The sequence below is a fragment of the Triturus cristatus genome, chromosome 1_2, assembly GCF_964204655.1.
Source record: "Triturus cristatus chromosome 1_2, aTriCri1.1, whole genome shotgun sequence".
Taxonomy (NCBI): domain Eukaryota; kingdom Metazoa; phylum Chordata; class Amphibia; order Caudata; family Salamandridae; genus Triturus; species Triturus cristatus.
Window position 1 is genome coordinate 978,671,947 of NC_140580.1, and position 15,359 is coordinate 978,687,305.

General features: G+C 43.8%; 1 protein-coding gene across 5 annotated transcripts in view; it reads left to right on the forward strand.

The window, feature by feature from the left end:
• Window positions 1-15,359, forward strand: part of LOC146868499 (ectonucleoside triphosphate diphosphohydrolase 8-like) — a 465,720-nt gene that overhangs the window by 234,007 nt on the left and 216,354 nt on the right. For all 5 annotated transcript variants that reach the window (XM_085610684.1, XM_085610701.1, XM_085610693.1 and 2 more), the window contains one exon: window positions 2,642-2,759. In XM_085610684.1, coding sequence (XP_085466810.1) covers window positions 2,642-2,759 — 118 coding nt within the window. The remainder of the gene's footprint in view (window positions 1-2,641; window positions 2,760-15,359) is intronic.

Sequence of the window (15,359 nt, forward strand, 5' to 3'; positions counted from 1 at the left end):
CCAGTGCCCAACTATGTATGAAAAAAAACATTAATGGGGGTGTGTAACACCTCAAATTCTCCTCCTGAATTCAATCTCTCATACCATTTTTAAAAACCGTTATGGCATGTCTCTGCATGTTCCAAGCTGCCACGGCCACTTTCTAACTAACTGGTTCCATAATATAGCTATCTTTAATTTGGTGCAGGAGAGTGTTTCATTCCCAGTTCGACCCTTGAAGGTCGTCATTTAAATTTTGTTTAAAAATAACTTACGTCCAGAACTAGGAAGGAGGTCTGCCAGGGGTCAGGGCTGCAGGTCGCCGAAGGCTCTGCCAGGGCCAAACACAAACTCTAAATGAGAGAGACTTGGGCGAAGCTCTGGGCAGCACGCTAGAATTCAGCAGCAGAGAAAGTGAAACCAACTCTGCTGCTGCTCCTGGAGAGCACCGGACAAGAAAGGACTGCAGAGCGCTCTCTGTCGGCAGAAATGGGCTCCTGCGCCTCCCCTTGGAGGAGCCCCACTCAAGAGGGCCTCACCTTCCGTGGATCCCATGAAAAGTTAGTTAGCCTTCTACTTAGTTATTTTTAAAGGCTATTTATCTTTACAGTGTTTTCTTTTCCTTCCCTCCGAGTGGGGCCCCTGAGCACATTGGGGCCCCCCGCGGGGGCTGCAGGGGTGTGTGTTACGCCCCTGATGTGACTCATTAGCCCCAACTCCTAACAAGGTAGTCAAGAACTTGGGCATTTGTCTTGATGAATCGCTCACTATGAAGGAGCAGGTCCTGTTGGTTGCAGGTACCTGCGTTCACATGATGGGCCGGCTGAGGAGAGCCTTCTCTGTTCTTCCACTCTCAGCGAGGAAAACCATGGTCCAGGCTCTGCTAATTAGCTGACTGGATTATGGGAATGCCCTTCTGGCCTCACCAATGAGACATTGCTATCCAAGCTGCAAGTCGTTCGGAACACGGCGGCCCGTCTCATTTGCAATTTAGCTCCCGGGACTGCGTCTTCCCCCATACTGCGCTTACTGCATTCCCAGTCTGGAAAATAATTATTTTTAAAATCTGTTGTCTCTCTCACAAAGCTCTGGTGGATAAAGGCCTAAGTTATCTATCTGTTAAATTCATCCCTTTCTGCCCAGTCAGACTCTTACGATCTTGACAAAAAGCACTACTCACCATTCCGCAGGTGAGAAAATCAGGTCCGTCTCCTTTCTTTCTTTTCTTTTCATTGCTTTTACATGTTCACCTGTGCACTAATCATTTTAAGTTTTGGAAATTACTGAAACCAGTGCTGTTTTAATTCCTAGCTTTCTGTTGGCCTGTTTCCTGCCGGGCGCCATTATACCCCTTCCAGTTCATGCATATTATAGCTTTAGTTAATAACAATATATATTTTTTAAACTTCTTTTTATTAATTATTGGGCAAAGTTGCAACACTGTGGTTACAAAGTAAAGCTTAATATACATTTCACGTTTCACAGTACATTGATATTGGCATGTCAACATTACATTCCATACATTGATTTTGGCAGAGAGTTACAGGCACTATCTCCCACTTATCTAGATCAATCAGAGTTCATGTAATAATAATAACAATATTAATGCAATGTATGCCAAATTCGGCTCGTCCTCACCTTTTAAAGTAATAGCCCTTTGCAACCTGGTATTTTGCATCTATATTTACAATAAGAATAGCGAAAATAGAAGTACCGAATGTAAAATCATATAGGGCTAAAAAGTGGGGACTAGCTAAATGTGTCACGCATGACATTGAGCCACTTGGTAACTAAACACAAAGGGGCTGATTACGATGGCGGGTGGATCGCCACCGTCGAGCCGGCGGTGACGATCCGCCCACCATCGTAACCTGATTTTCCCACCGCCAGATTACAATGGCGGTGGGTAACGCAGTGGACGGAAAGTCCGTCCGCCGATTTTCTATCGTTCGGCAATCATTCTGATTGCCGGACGGGCGGACTTGGGCCACTAATATGGTGGCGGTGTCTAGCAGGCACCGCCATCCATATTAGGATGCGTGCGGTTTAAGGCCTTTCCATGGCGGCGATGCCGCCATGGAAAGGCTGCTGGGGATTTGCTTTGGGGGCCCTTTGCGGGCCCCCAAGGGTGTGGGGGGGCACTTGGGGGGTACCCATGGTACCCTCCTCCCTTTCCATGCACAAGGTGGCAGGCACCGCACGGTGCCTGCCACGTTGTGCATGGAAATGCACGACATGGCAATTTGGCATTACGGAGGGTGCTGCTGTTAGCAGCACACGCTGCAATGTTAAACTGCGGAATGCGACCGTCAGGGTGGCGGTCACATCCTAATTCGCGGTGCGGGACCGCCGCATGTCTGTACGGCCTGTCCCAATACCGTGGGGATGGCGGGCAGACTTAAGTCCGCCCACCATCCTAATCACCTCCAGAACACAACACAGCAAATTAGAATGTACTCCACCCCTCCATCAAACACACACTGATTAGGTAGGCTAGACATACTTTAACTGGCACAGCACATTCAGTATTGATGCTAGCTTCAATCACAAACAGAACAGGTACAAGTACAATCTCCTGTCACATGCAGAACAAGTACATCACAAGCACCAGCAATGCAAGATTTCTTCTCTTATTAACTGCTGTTTTCTTCTTCTTATTTAGTATGGCATGGTCTTTGATGCTGGCTCCTCTCACACATCCCTCTATGTTTATACATGGCCGGCAGACAAGCAGAATGACACTGGCATTGTGAATCAAATTGATGCATGCGAAGCACCAGGTCAGTAAAGGAGTCATTTTATTATCAGCTGAATTTGTTACCAATGCTAGGGTTTGTTAATTACTGGGATGAGTCCACTATTTAACCTAAGCCTTCCAGCCTTGAATTAAAGTCTTACATTGAATTGTAGTTGAAGATCACCAATGGGCTGTCCACCCAGTGCAACACTTCTCAAATCCGACTGAACTAAGAGCCTGGACTATCATGAAACCTTCCAGCTATTGCAAGTAATTGAGATTTCCTAGATTTGGAATTCCACTTACCTGTCTATTCCCAACTGTACTAACCCAACGTCTTTCCATCAGCTAGATTTTATTGCAATCTTATTGCCGCATGATGTTTGCTAGTTACACTCCAGAGACCGTGATATTAAGAAGTCTATAGATGAATAAAGTGATTTAGACCTGATTTAGAGTTTGGTGAACGGGTTACTCTATCACAAACGTGACGGATATACTGTCTGCCTAATTACAAGTGCATTACGGAGAGAAAAGGAACTGATTCAAGAAAAGCTTCATTTTTGGGTGATCGAAATTAGTTAGAGAATCTACTGGAAGAAGCATATTCAGTTGAAAGAAACTGGAAATAGAGTTAAGGCTGTAAGTAGTTACAAAGAAATTGAGGAATATGTGGGTGACATAGGTCTTAAAACATCTATGCAATATTTGGAAATTTTCCAAACTCCATTGTTCATGTGGGTTGAGTAATATTACCGGAAATATTGCCTGACAGAATATGGTGTCCTATATCTATTTACAAAGATATCCTCCTATTGGGTATAGGTTTTCAATTATCACCAATGGGGTGATATTTTTGTAAACAATATTTATTTAGTGCACAATAGTTCTGCCCAATGATATTTTGGTTACAATATTCTGGGACCATACCATATGATGCCATTACAAAAATGTGGCAGAGACAGCCATTTTCCTTTTTATGAATTTCAGGTGGCTAGACAGTACAATATGATTTTAATTACTTGTTGCATCTTTATACTATCTTGTCTCCTTCACTTTCTGATGACACAAAGGAGATATTAATTCTAGGAGATTCCATAGGTCAACAACTTGGTGAATGTGACTGTCAGTGCTGGTAGGAAGAGAGAAAATTTATTTCTCAGGAACAAAGAGCAAATGTCTAAGGGACTTGAAGACCAACACTGCATGGTTGAAGTATTATGAAAGTTGCCTGTATCCGAGATCCAGGCCAATGGTTAATTTCCTATAACTCCAGATGTGCAGGGAATAGTAAGGGAGCATACAGGAATTTGGCAAGGTCACTGAAGGCCTGACTGCAAAATTATGTGTTGCAGATGAGAAATGAGGATAGAGGTATTTTGACTGCATTTTTCAACCAACAGTAAAGGAAGTAATTGGTGTTAGGTGAAAATGTGTGTATGGTTCTGGACTATAAATATCACTGTTCGGGGTAGTTCAATGTGAGTAACGATATTATTAGACCATGAAAATGTGGTAAATAGTGCTTGATGAGAGGTCTTATCAGAAGGATGTATTGCAGACCAAGTTATGTTGTAAAGAAATGTAGAACTGCAATTGTAGAATTGTGGCAAAGTTTTAAATTAAAGCACAACTCCGTTCAATTATTTAAGTAAGCATACCGTTTTTTTTTTTTTTAAATATTTTTATGTAAAATGGCGTTTGTTGGTAATGGCCCTTTCTTCAGGGTCATCCCCAAACATTTTGCTTTCCTCCTTCCCTTTTTGCTGAATTAGTTTTGTTGGCTTTTGGACTCTGAGCACTTTACCACTGCTAATCAGTGCTAAATTGCATTTTCTCTCCCTAAAACGCATTAACATTGGCTTATCCACAAGTGGCATATTTAATTTACTTATCAGTCTCTAGTAAAGTGCACTACATGTGCCTAGGGCCTGGAAATTAAATGCTACTGGTGGGCCTTCAGCACTGATTGTGCCACCTACTTAGGCAGCCCTTTAAAAATATCTCAGGCCTGCCACTGCAGAACCTGTGTGTGCAGTTCACTCTGCCATGTCGACTTGGCATTTAAAACCCCTTGCCAAACCTTAAACTTGCCTTTTATTACACATAAGTCACACCTAAGGTGGGCCCTAAAAATTAAAAGATAGGACATGTACTTTTAAGTTGTACATGTCCTGGTAGTGAAACACTCCCAAATTGGTTTTACACTACTGTGAAGCTTACCTCTTCCATAATCTAACATTGGGGATTCCTTGTTACATCTAATATGCTGTCTTTGCCAATTGGAAGGAGGTAGAGTTGACATCACTGGAATTGTAATTATAAATCCTCTTTAATGGTAAAGTCAAATTTATCATTACAATTTTTAAAAAGCCACTTTTAGAAAGATTACATTTTCTGCTCTTAGACATGTGTGCCTGCAGCCTATCTCCAAAACACGTCTGGGGTGGGTGACAGCTTGACTTTGTGCATTGCCTCTAGACAGCCACCCTTCAAGGGAGCTTAGGAGTGACTTGATGGGCCACCCACTTCTTGATGGGCCAAAAGACTCACTACCTCCGCCCTGGGACTCGGCCATCTGTGAGGCTGTCCTGCCAAGCGGTGCCAAGCCAGTCTTGGATCCTTGGAAGTGGGTTTAAAGTGCTGCTCCAGCAGAATCCATGCATCACTGTAGATGCAGAGGACTCAGAACTGGTGCAGTTCCTCCACTGCAGTAGAATTGCCGCTGTTGCGAGGATCAACTCCATCGCCGACAGTGCATCAACGTCATTCTTGATGTATCATTGCCGTTGAGCAGCCCAAAATGGACGCATTGGCTACCTGTGTGGATCAACGATGACGACGTATCTCCGCCACTGCACTCTACACATCTGCACCCCACATCTCGTCTTTGACAACAACGCAACCAAGTTACTTTGCAGTGGGCTAAGGCTAAGGTTGATCCTTGTATCCGACGCACATTCCATCACGGTCGACCTGAACTTTTGAATTTGATTCAGTCTAGCTCAACCACATACCCCCAGTGGACACATTATGCTTTTAAGCACTACATTTCAGTTTATTCTTTCAAAAATTCATAATTCCGGTTCTACTTATTAGATTGTTGTCATTTTGGTCTGGTTTTGTTCATTAATGTAAGCTCTATTTGTCTAACCAGGTCTTGTATCGTGTTTTGTGTGGTGTTTGCACTGTTTTTCTGTTTGAATTGTAGCACAAATACTCTACACATTTCCTCTTAAGTCTGACTGGTCTGTGCCTAGCTACCAGGGGGTGAGAACAGGTTAATTTAGGGTGTTGTTTGTGACTTACCCTGACTAGGATTGTGGTTCCTTCTTGGACAGGTTGCATACCTCTGCATTCCAGAAACCCAATTTCTAACAGTGTTGCATCTACTTTATATAATGCACTGCTTTTTGGCTTACTAATGTTCAATATGACCATAAAGATATCCCTCTCTTTTTGTTATGGAAGTGGTCTAGATTAATCAGACCATTACGATGGCTTGGTATTACTTTAGCATTCTGCATGTTTTGGGATCTTCCAATGGAATCTACTAATTCAGAAAAATAGGCTTAGCTCTCAAAACATTAATTATGCAGTGACTATACCATATAAAAGGACTATCTGTTTACATCACTTCTTTTCCATGTACACTGAAAGCAAATTTGCAACATTTGCAACAGGTGAGTGATCATTTCTGTGACAATGACAGATGTAGAGGAAAGGTTTGTTGGTGTGAAATGAGAGTTAGTACAAGGTTCCCTAGCAATTAACTTTTTGCATCAGCCAAAACAAACAGTGATTGAACGGAAACAATCAGAAAGGGCTGGCAACACGCCTAGGCTCAACCAGCCATGGCCACTTTGCTTAAAGGAAAGCAGGCTGAAAGGGTATTTTAGCGTGGAGTCAGACAAATGTATAACTGCAGGATCTGGCAACAATGGTCCTTTAATTAAATTACACTGAATTATTCAGGATAATGGACTTTCTGTCTACTGGTTTGTAACATGACATGTTGACATTATTTCTATATTTACACTTGAAAGACACTGTACCCTTTTGCACCTTCCATTTATCCATAAATGCGAGACTATTTGTTGCAGACTCCTTGCTGAATTGGCTTGAGTTACTAGCTGCTATTCAGCTATGAAAGAGGGGCATAAACTTGCCAGACTTTCTGAATATCCACATGGAATATACTTACATAGGATTAATCTAACTGGCCATCAATTACGTAGTCAGTCGTCATCCTAAAATCTCTGACTTGTGGCCATCCCTCATGAACTATCATAGAAACCTCCTACAATAAACCAGTACTGTGTAAATTGCAACTCTGGAATCTACAAAGTAATATGGTTAACGGCATGTGTAAATTTCCATCACCTTTATGAAGATGGTCACTTCCCTATTCTTTTTACTCTATCCACTCATGTGGAAACACTGGGTGAGTTGAATGTACTTCATAGCTTGAAACTTTTATTTTTACTTCTTAATGCTACTCTTTGCTTCTGTTTTAACACTTATATTTCCCTCTCTAATCCTCTTTTACATTCACTAATTTTATTTACATTTAGGGGGATATGTACAACTGTGGTGGCCGAGTGAGGCTTTAGCCGTCATGGCTTAACGCCTCCGCCACTTCAGAAAGGAAATGTTGCACCATGTTTGCGAGAATATGGTGCAGCCTTGCATTTCCCCCTGCGCTGGGGCTACACTTAGCAGTGTAGTGCCAACGCAGGAACCCTTGCACCATAGTGCAAGGGTTGGAAAGGTCAGAATGCCACCAAGGGATTTTGTTTCAGACAAACTATCTAATTATATAATTCAAAGAAAGTTCATCAACAGGTGTATTTGAAAGTTGACACCAATCTACGATATCAATCGTCTCATTCAATCATATAATGTAAAGAGCAAAACACACGGGAAGTCTTTTTTTGTGAGATAAACACAAAATGTTTTTATGTATAAATCAAGTTAAAAGGAGTACATGAAAACCGTTGGTTGAGCAATAGGTCATGAACAGAGGGTCAAATCATATCCACATTTCATGAAAAAAACATCTATTCCAATACATTAAACAGAGATATATCTCATTCTTGAGAAGATAATCAACTGTGTATAACCAATATTGTGAAAATAGATGACGGAGTAGATGTTTCGGTCTTGGGTGGCATCAATCCATCAGACCATCTTCAGGACAGTAATTATTGCACATAAAAGACCCTTCAACAGTTATAGATCTCGCACAGTACTTTTTATACGACACTTATTCTAGTATGGTACGTGCGTTTCTTGCTGTTGCATATTCTCTTTGAATTTTCTGACAGCAAGACCATATAGAGGGGAGAATCCATCCTCACTTGTTTTCAGAGAATGTCTTAGTCCGAAATGGAAGCGCACAGGTCTATTCGGGAAGAAACAGCCTGTGCAAGGGTGTCTGCGTGCGGGGGAAAGATTGTTTATGTAGGAAGGTCCCCCGTAACAATCTTTAAATGTCATTTTTGTCACTTCAATGTGTGCTGCTTAATGCAGCACACATGGAAGTCACAAAATTTCTTTTTTTTAAAGATTGTTTATGTGCAGAAAGGGTCACCTTCCTGTACATAAACAATTCAAGGCTTTTTGCTTTTTCCATGTGTGCTGCACAAAGCAGCACACATGGAAAAAGCAAAAACAATGAGAAATAAAGAATTTCTCATAGTTTCGCCAACTTAAGACCAGGTTTTTCCTGGTCTTAATTTTGGCTCTGCCTCCTATTTACGCTGCCCTTGTAAATAGGGGGCAGAGTCAAAATCAGTGGGTGTTGCGGTGGAGCGCCTACCGCAAGCATCAATGAGAAGCTATAGGACCTACATTTACTAATAAAATGAGTACAGTAGGAAGCAAAACTGATTTGTAGTTGCGGCCCGATTGTGTAGAAACCATCTATGCTTCCCTCTATGCTCAATAAAGTCCTAAATGGACTTAAGAAAGAGTCCACTGCCACCTAGGGCACCCTGGCATCCCAGGGCCAAGAGCATTAGAATATAGGGAGCCACCTCTGGAGCCACCGGCTCACACAAACACTGAGTACCCAAACACCAGGGGAGCTCTTGCAATAGGACTGCCACTGTCTGAGGTTATTCCACCCCACAACATCAAACAAAGGTGGATGCAAAGGAAGAAAGGCTGGAATAAAAAAAAACAGTCATGAATTGATCAACTCTGTACCCCCTCTTCCGACCGCAACAATTCCATCGGGAGAACACATCAGCAAGGCCAACTCCCCAATGTCCGGATATTCCAGGTGATAGCAGCCAGACAACCTCAGAAGGATACCTCTCCCCACATCAAGAAATTAGGGGACCTGGCACGAGGAAAGTACCAGATACATTTTCATCAGAGGACAAAAGACACACCGCACACACGAACAAGAGTTCTATAAGTCACTCTTCAGGGTACATTGTCAGTTTACATAGGCTTTATAGCACATTAACGATCCCTGCCCCCACCCTCGAACTATCCAGCCATGAGAGGAGTCAAGCTGGGACCTTGGCAGCAACAGGAAGGAACCATCAGCAGAGGCAGGCAGAGCAGAGAGCTGACAGCAGTACAGACAAAACAGCCCACCCTGCCTACCTCCACAGCAGATATATCAGACTGGGGCTCTGACCCTCAAACACTGCCCAGGAACATGTGGGGCTTACCACCTAGGGATCCCAGCACAGAAGGCCCGGTCCACCAATTGCCAGCAGACGCTGGTCCCCCACAAACCAATTACTCCACTCTGCCGACAGGCCAAAGCAATCTCAGAGAAGGGGAGCAAAACTCACCTACAGGGACTGCACTTGCCAGCCAGGACATCAGGGAAAGGGGTTGAACAGCAGGGCCCGAACAGCAGGGCCCCTTTCCAATCCACAGCAGGACTCCTGCATCATACTTCTCCAACCTGAGTATAGGTTGAGAGGGAACTGTGATGTCCTGAACAGGGCTAGCATTCTATGGTTGCTTTCAACCATTCCATCTTTAGCTCCGCAATGGCCGAGGAAGTGGTGGGTGAGTCTTCACTCTGGAACATCCCTGAGCAAAGTAAAAAATCTTCACGGCAGAGGGAGTACAACAGCCAGACGCCTACTGGACGATTTGAAACATATCAACTAAAGGGTGCTCAACAGCAGATTTCATGAGGACTCCCTGCCTATGACTTCCTTATACTCTGCGTCCAACTGCTCAACACTAGACTTCACGTTCGTCGTTCTCTAATTGTTCCATTGGGTCTCCACATTCTGCCAAGAGAACAAAGGGACAGTGATCATCGTCCACTGGGGACGCTACTTCTAGCAGCTGCACCTGCATTAAAACGCTGAGTATAAGTACCACACTCCAGCTTCACAATCAATTACAGGAGAATTAAAACTGCACTAGCAAACACAAGGGAGATGCTCTAATCAGCAAAGGGTTTCTAATCACAAATACAAGAACCACTTTCAAGCAGATACATTAATAGATGGGAAAGCTTTACTGCAAATCTAGCAAACTCTTTCTCCACGGCAGCCAAAATAAGATCGCACCAAATTACCAGAGAAGCAGGATGGATTCCTGGCCCCCAATGGAAACAGTTTAAGCAACAAAACAATATATAAAATGCATGCTGAGATCGCCAAGACACAATCCGGGGGATTCCCATCTCTGACTATTACTCACAGTGATGTTTGCAAAATAAAATTAAAATGGAACATCAACAGAACTCTGGAAGATGAGTTCTGGGTTAAAAGTATTCTCTGATATTAAATCAAAAATAGTATCCACTTCTGGGGCACTGTGAACAAATAAAGCATCTATCCCACAGGGGAGTGGTTTCTTACATCTCTGAAGCAATTTGTGCAGACTTTTTGTGGGCCCTCTTCAATTATCAATCTACAAGTCAGCCAGCAAGCTTGGCAACAGGATGCATCTCGGCTAAAGACCTTCCACACAGCTTCAACCCCACAACAATTGGTAATTATCAGCCTGTCTCTAGGCCACGCCACGAAATCACAGTCCAGTGCCAAATCGCCAAAGGCAGGAGAGAAGGGGTCCCAGGAATAAATGGTATTCTGCCGGCCTCCTTCAAACAAGATGCGGAACACTGGGAAGAGATCCTCGACCCTCTTTTCTGCTAAATCCGATTATTGTGAAAACTCCCTGGCTCCTGGAATAGCTCAGTTATTTCTCCAATAAATAAAAGCTGAGACAAATCCTCACCAAAAAAGTATTGCCTAGTCGCCCTGATTGACAATGAGGCAAAATTCTTTGCAGGCACTCTGCTAGAGGAACTCCAAGCCTGGACAATGGCAAATGCAATCATTCCATTGAACCAAAATGGATTCTAGAAAGCCACAGGTGCAACAACCAACATCCTAGCCATGGTAATGCTTATAGACACGGCAAGGTCCTCTAAGGCGCCTTACCATCTCTGATTCATAGACTTTAGTGCAGCATTTGACACCATAGACCGGGTCAGGCTTTGTAGGAAACGGGCCAACTGGAACATCCCGCACTCTCTGCTGAATACGCTAATCCTACATACTGGTTCCTGGGTGCAGGTGAAGTTGGATGAGGGCACATACCTCTCCAGTCGAATTCCAACTACCAAATGACTTAAACAGGCATGTGTGCTCACCCCCCACACTCTTCTACAGTGGCAGCTGGTAACATTTAAAAGTGGTACGGTGTAAAATTATTGCCTTACTACACTGCGGTGAGCGAGCGTAGCGAGCGAGCCCGAACAACCTATGGTGGGTTAGGGAGGGTCCCCCATTGCCCCCCAAGAAAATTTTGAAAGAAGAGTGGATAAATGGTGTATTTTCAAGCAAATTTGAGGAAGCAGGATGGTCCATAAAGCAATACGATTGAATTATTTATCATTTAAGAAATTGAGCCATAGAAGACAATCTTTGCATATGCTGATGTTATCATTTGCCCATATTAACTTTTGAACACACTGATACACTTGTAATGGTTTTAACTATACAGTAAATACATTCATTGACTGTGCAGTGCTGTACATCAATATGATGACACTATTTCCTTAAATTAATTTTCTGTTTTCATGCAAGAAACGCCATTTAAAAAAAAGGTGCAACAGTGACTTAACTACAACATTTTGAATGAGAGAGCCAAAGTGAGTTGTGTGAGGGAGTGAAACCAAGAGAAGCCGTGTGAGGGAGAGAAACCAAGGGGAGTTGTGTGAGGGAGAGGAACAACATACCAAGTTTGAAAAGATTGCCTTCTAAACAACCAGGAATGCTGTAAGTAAGTAAATAAACAAATGCAAGACATGGGGTCCACATGGACCTATTTCAGGCTAACAGCGAGCTCTGGCCTACCATCATTACTAATATTCTCAATGCTGCCACATGGACCGACTCTTCAAAATATTAAAATATTAACTCAAAATGAGCTTCCGTTCACCCAAGACATACAATGGGGAATCTTATGGAAAAGGGGGCAAATGTGTTTGAATTGTGAAGTATGACATCAGAGGCAGAAGTTCATCATTTCTCATAAACGCGTGCAAGTCAAAGGTCAAAGTGAAGTGTACAGGGATACCCAAAAAGCAAAAGGTTGTTTAAGGATAACACAAAAAAGTGATAGCACAAAAGTTCCTAAACCACAGAGATGTATTGTGCTGTAACCAGAATCAAATATAAATATGCCTGCACCGCAACTCTTAATACCTCTAACAGCACAGAGAGTTTTTACTGGAGGATGGTGTTACACGTTTTATCCAAATTAAATTTTACTGAGTTACATGTACCCGTTTCATGCTCTGTAAAGGCGCATCCAGAAATTCGTTTATTTGTTAAACGAAAGAAAATAATTGTATGCAAAAACATTCAGGGGCATATTTTAAGTATCCTTTCATTGCAAAATAATACTATTTCCATTATTCTTTGTTCGCAGCATGACTAGTAAGGGAGGTGCTCCGATATTAAGTAACAATAGTAGCATTTGTAATTTACAGCGCTTAAAACGGCAAACGAAAGCAAGCGCTATAACAAAAACTGTGTGTTAGTAGTAAATGTGTCGGGACCATTCCCCTCCGAAAAACTAGAGGGTGGCATACCTTTCACAGAAGAAACCACGCAGTATATTCACTGTCCCTGTCACCTCCGTAAATGTGGAACTTGTAGACGTGCAGCCAATATGTTTCCATTAACAGTAGAATGTTCCAACCAACCTGATTTGTTTTCGTGAGGTGACGTACTGCTTAATTAGTTGTAATGGGATGTTTTTATTTTTTAAGTTATATTTCCGGTTTTACGTATTTTAAAATGTATAGTTGGAAATTCTCAAAACTAACAATGAGCATCCCTTTTGTACCCCAGTGAGGTGAGTGATGGATGTGTGCAGGTAAGGTGAGTGAAGGCTCTGTGGTAGTGAGATGAGTGAAGGCCCCATTGCGCTGAGTTGAGAGGGGCTGCATGGCAGCAGGTAAGCGAGTAGTGGCTGTGAAGGAGTGAGCTTAGACTTGGCTGTGAGACAGTGAGGTGAGCGGTGGATTTCAGTGATCAGTGGCTACGTGGCAGTGAGCTGACTAGTAGCAGTGTGTCAGTGAGGTGTGTGGTGGTTGCGCGGCTGTGAGGTGAATACTGCAGCGATGGTGAGGTGAGTGGTGCCCACGTGGCAGTCATTCGCGGCCGGCATGACGGATGGGTAGGGAGAGCAGCCCGGTAATTAAAATAAAAAACAAACTTACCTTCCCCTGGTTCATGGGCCGCCGCCTCAGCTCCTGCTGCTCCTGGCCGGGTCTGCGTTTTAGCTAGGCAGCCTCCCTCCCGTCCCCTAAGCCAATCACAATGCTGCAATGGCAGCGTTGTGATTGGTGCGGACGGCGCCTAGCCGGTCGACTGTAGGGAGGCCATTTTCTCTATTTCGGCTGCATGAAAAAGGGAGAGTGCGTATGACTGCTTTAGTCAGCCCCAGGGGCCAGACCAAACATTCAGGGCCCACAACAGTGGGCAAGCCACTCCTGCCCTCGAGCAGGACCGCCTACCCCCAACCAGGCACTTCGGCTTTCTCGCAGTGCAAGAAGCAGAAGCATAAAATGGTAGTTTTACCATTTGTTTCTGCTTCTTGCACTGCAAGAAAGCAGTAGGGTGACGCCCCCACGCCCCAATGGAAGAGCCGCTGCTCTTCAACCTTTACATGGCGAACCTGACGGAGACACTCAACTCCAGTAATTCGCACTCTCCCAGGCTGACGTGTATGCAGTGGTCGAAGTGGGGAAAAAAAAGTAGGGGAACTGTGGGCGGAGACTCAGGGGGCGGGAATAACCCAAGGATTGGATTAGTGGGCGGAGTCGGAGGTGTGGCTAGAAATAGCAAAACATACCAATTTTTGAACGTTTGGCATTTCACTGACCAGTTACAGCTTATAACCCCAGACTCCGCAACGCACTCCCTTGCAGGCTTGATTATCCACTACTCCTCTCCAGTGCACCTTATCTCACAGCTGACCTTGGGCCCCAGCCCCATATCAGGCACCATCGGGCTCCACTTTAATTTTTCCCGGTAAAAACATTAGTAAAATTACCATCAAACTTAAAACATTGAATATAGCAGTAAATATAATTAGCACACACTTTAAAGTATGTTCCACAGTAGCCCTTATGACCCGACTGCTAATTAAATAAACAAAAACAGAAAGGCCATGACAGGGCCGGCTTTAGCGCTGATGCGAAAGTCTTTTTTGGCGCCGCACCAATAATCACTGCCATACGCCACAAGTGCTCCTCATCTCCCCATAGCCCCTCCCCCTCATGACCTCCTCCTCGGATTCCCTCACTGCCACCCTCCACCAGTGCCCCTCATTTCTCTGTAGCCCCTCCCCCTCGTGACCTTCTCCTCAGAATCCCTCACTACCATCCTCCAGCAGTGCCCCTCATCTCTCCCTAGCTCCCCCCTCCCCCCTCCACCCCATGACCTCTTCCTCGGATTCCCTCACTGCCACCCTCCAACAGTGCCCCTCATCGCTCCATAGCCACTCCCACTACCTCCTCCTCGGATTCCCTCACTGCCACCCTCCAACAGTGCCCCTCATCGCTCCGAAGCCCCTCTCTCATATGCATTTCATTTGTTGTCTAGCGCTACTCATATCAGTGTAGTGTGTCAGTACTTTACACCAAGCACACATTATACAGAGACAACGAATCATACAAGTATGTAAATCAGTCTACAGAGAATGTCACATAAGCCAATGAGGATTACAAGGTGTATGAATCACATGTCATCCATACTGGTGTGCAGTTATTTTAAGAGGGTTTGGTCTGGAGAAGCACAAACTCAGGATTTAAAGAGTACTCCAGTGGTTAGGGGTTGGCTTTACTGATAAAAATGTATATCTGCCCAAAGATACTCATTTTAGCAACATTAGAATAATGAAAGACTGGGGAAGTTCTAACTATATCACAAAAAAAGAAAGCGAAGTTCTAACTATACCATTCATGTTTGTAGGCAGCTCTTTGGTGACAGTTCATTGGTCACTGTCCTATGTTAGGATTGTAACTTCTGAACTGCAAGTAACACGAGGATCTCTGTCACAATGACTGTAACCCACTGAGCTTCCACATAAAATACAGTTCATCTGCACTTAACTACTAACAGACAAATGATTGCTCTCC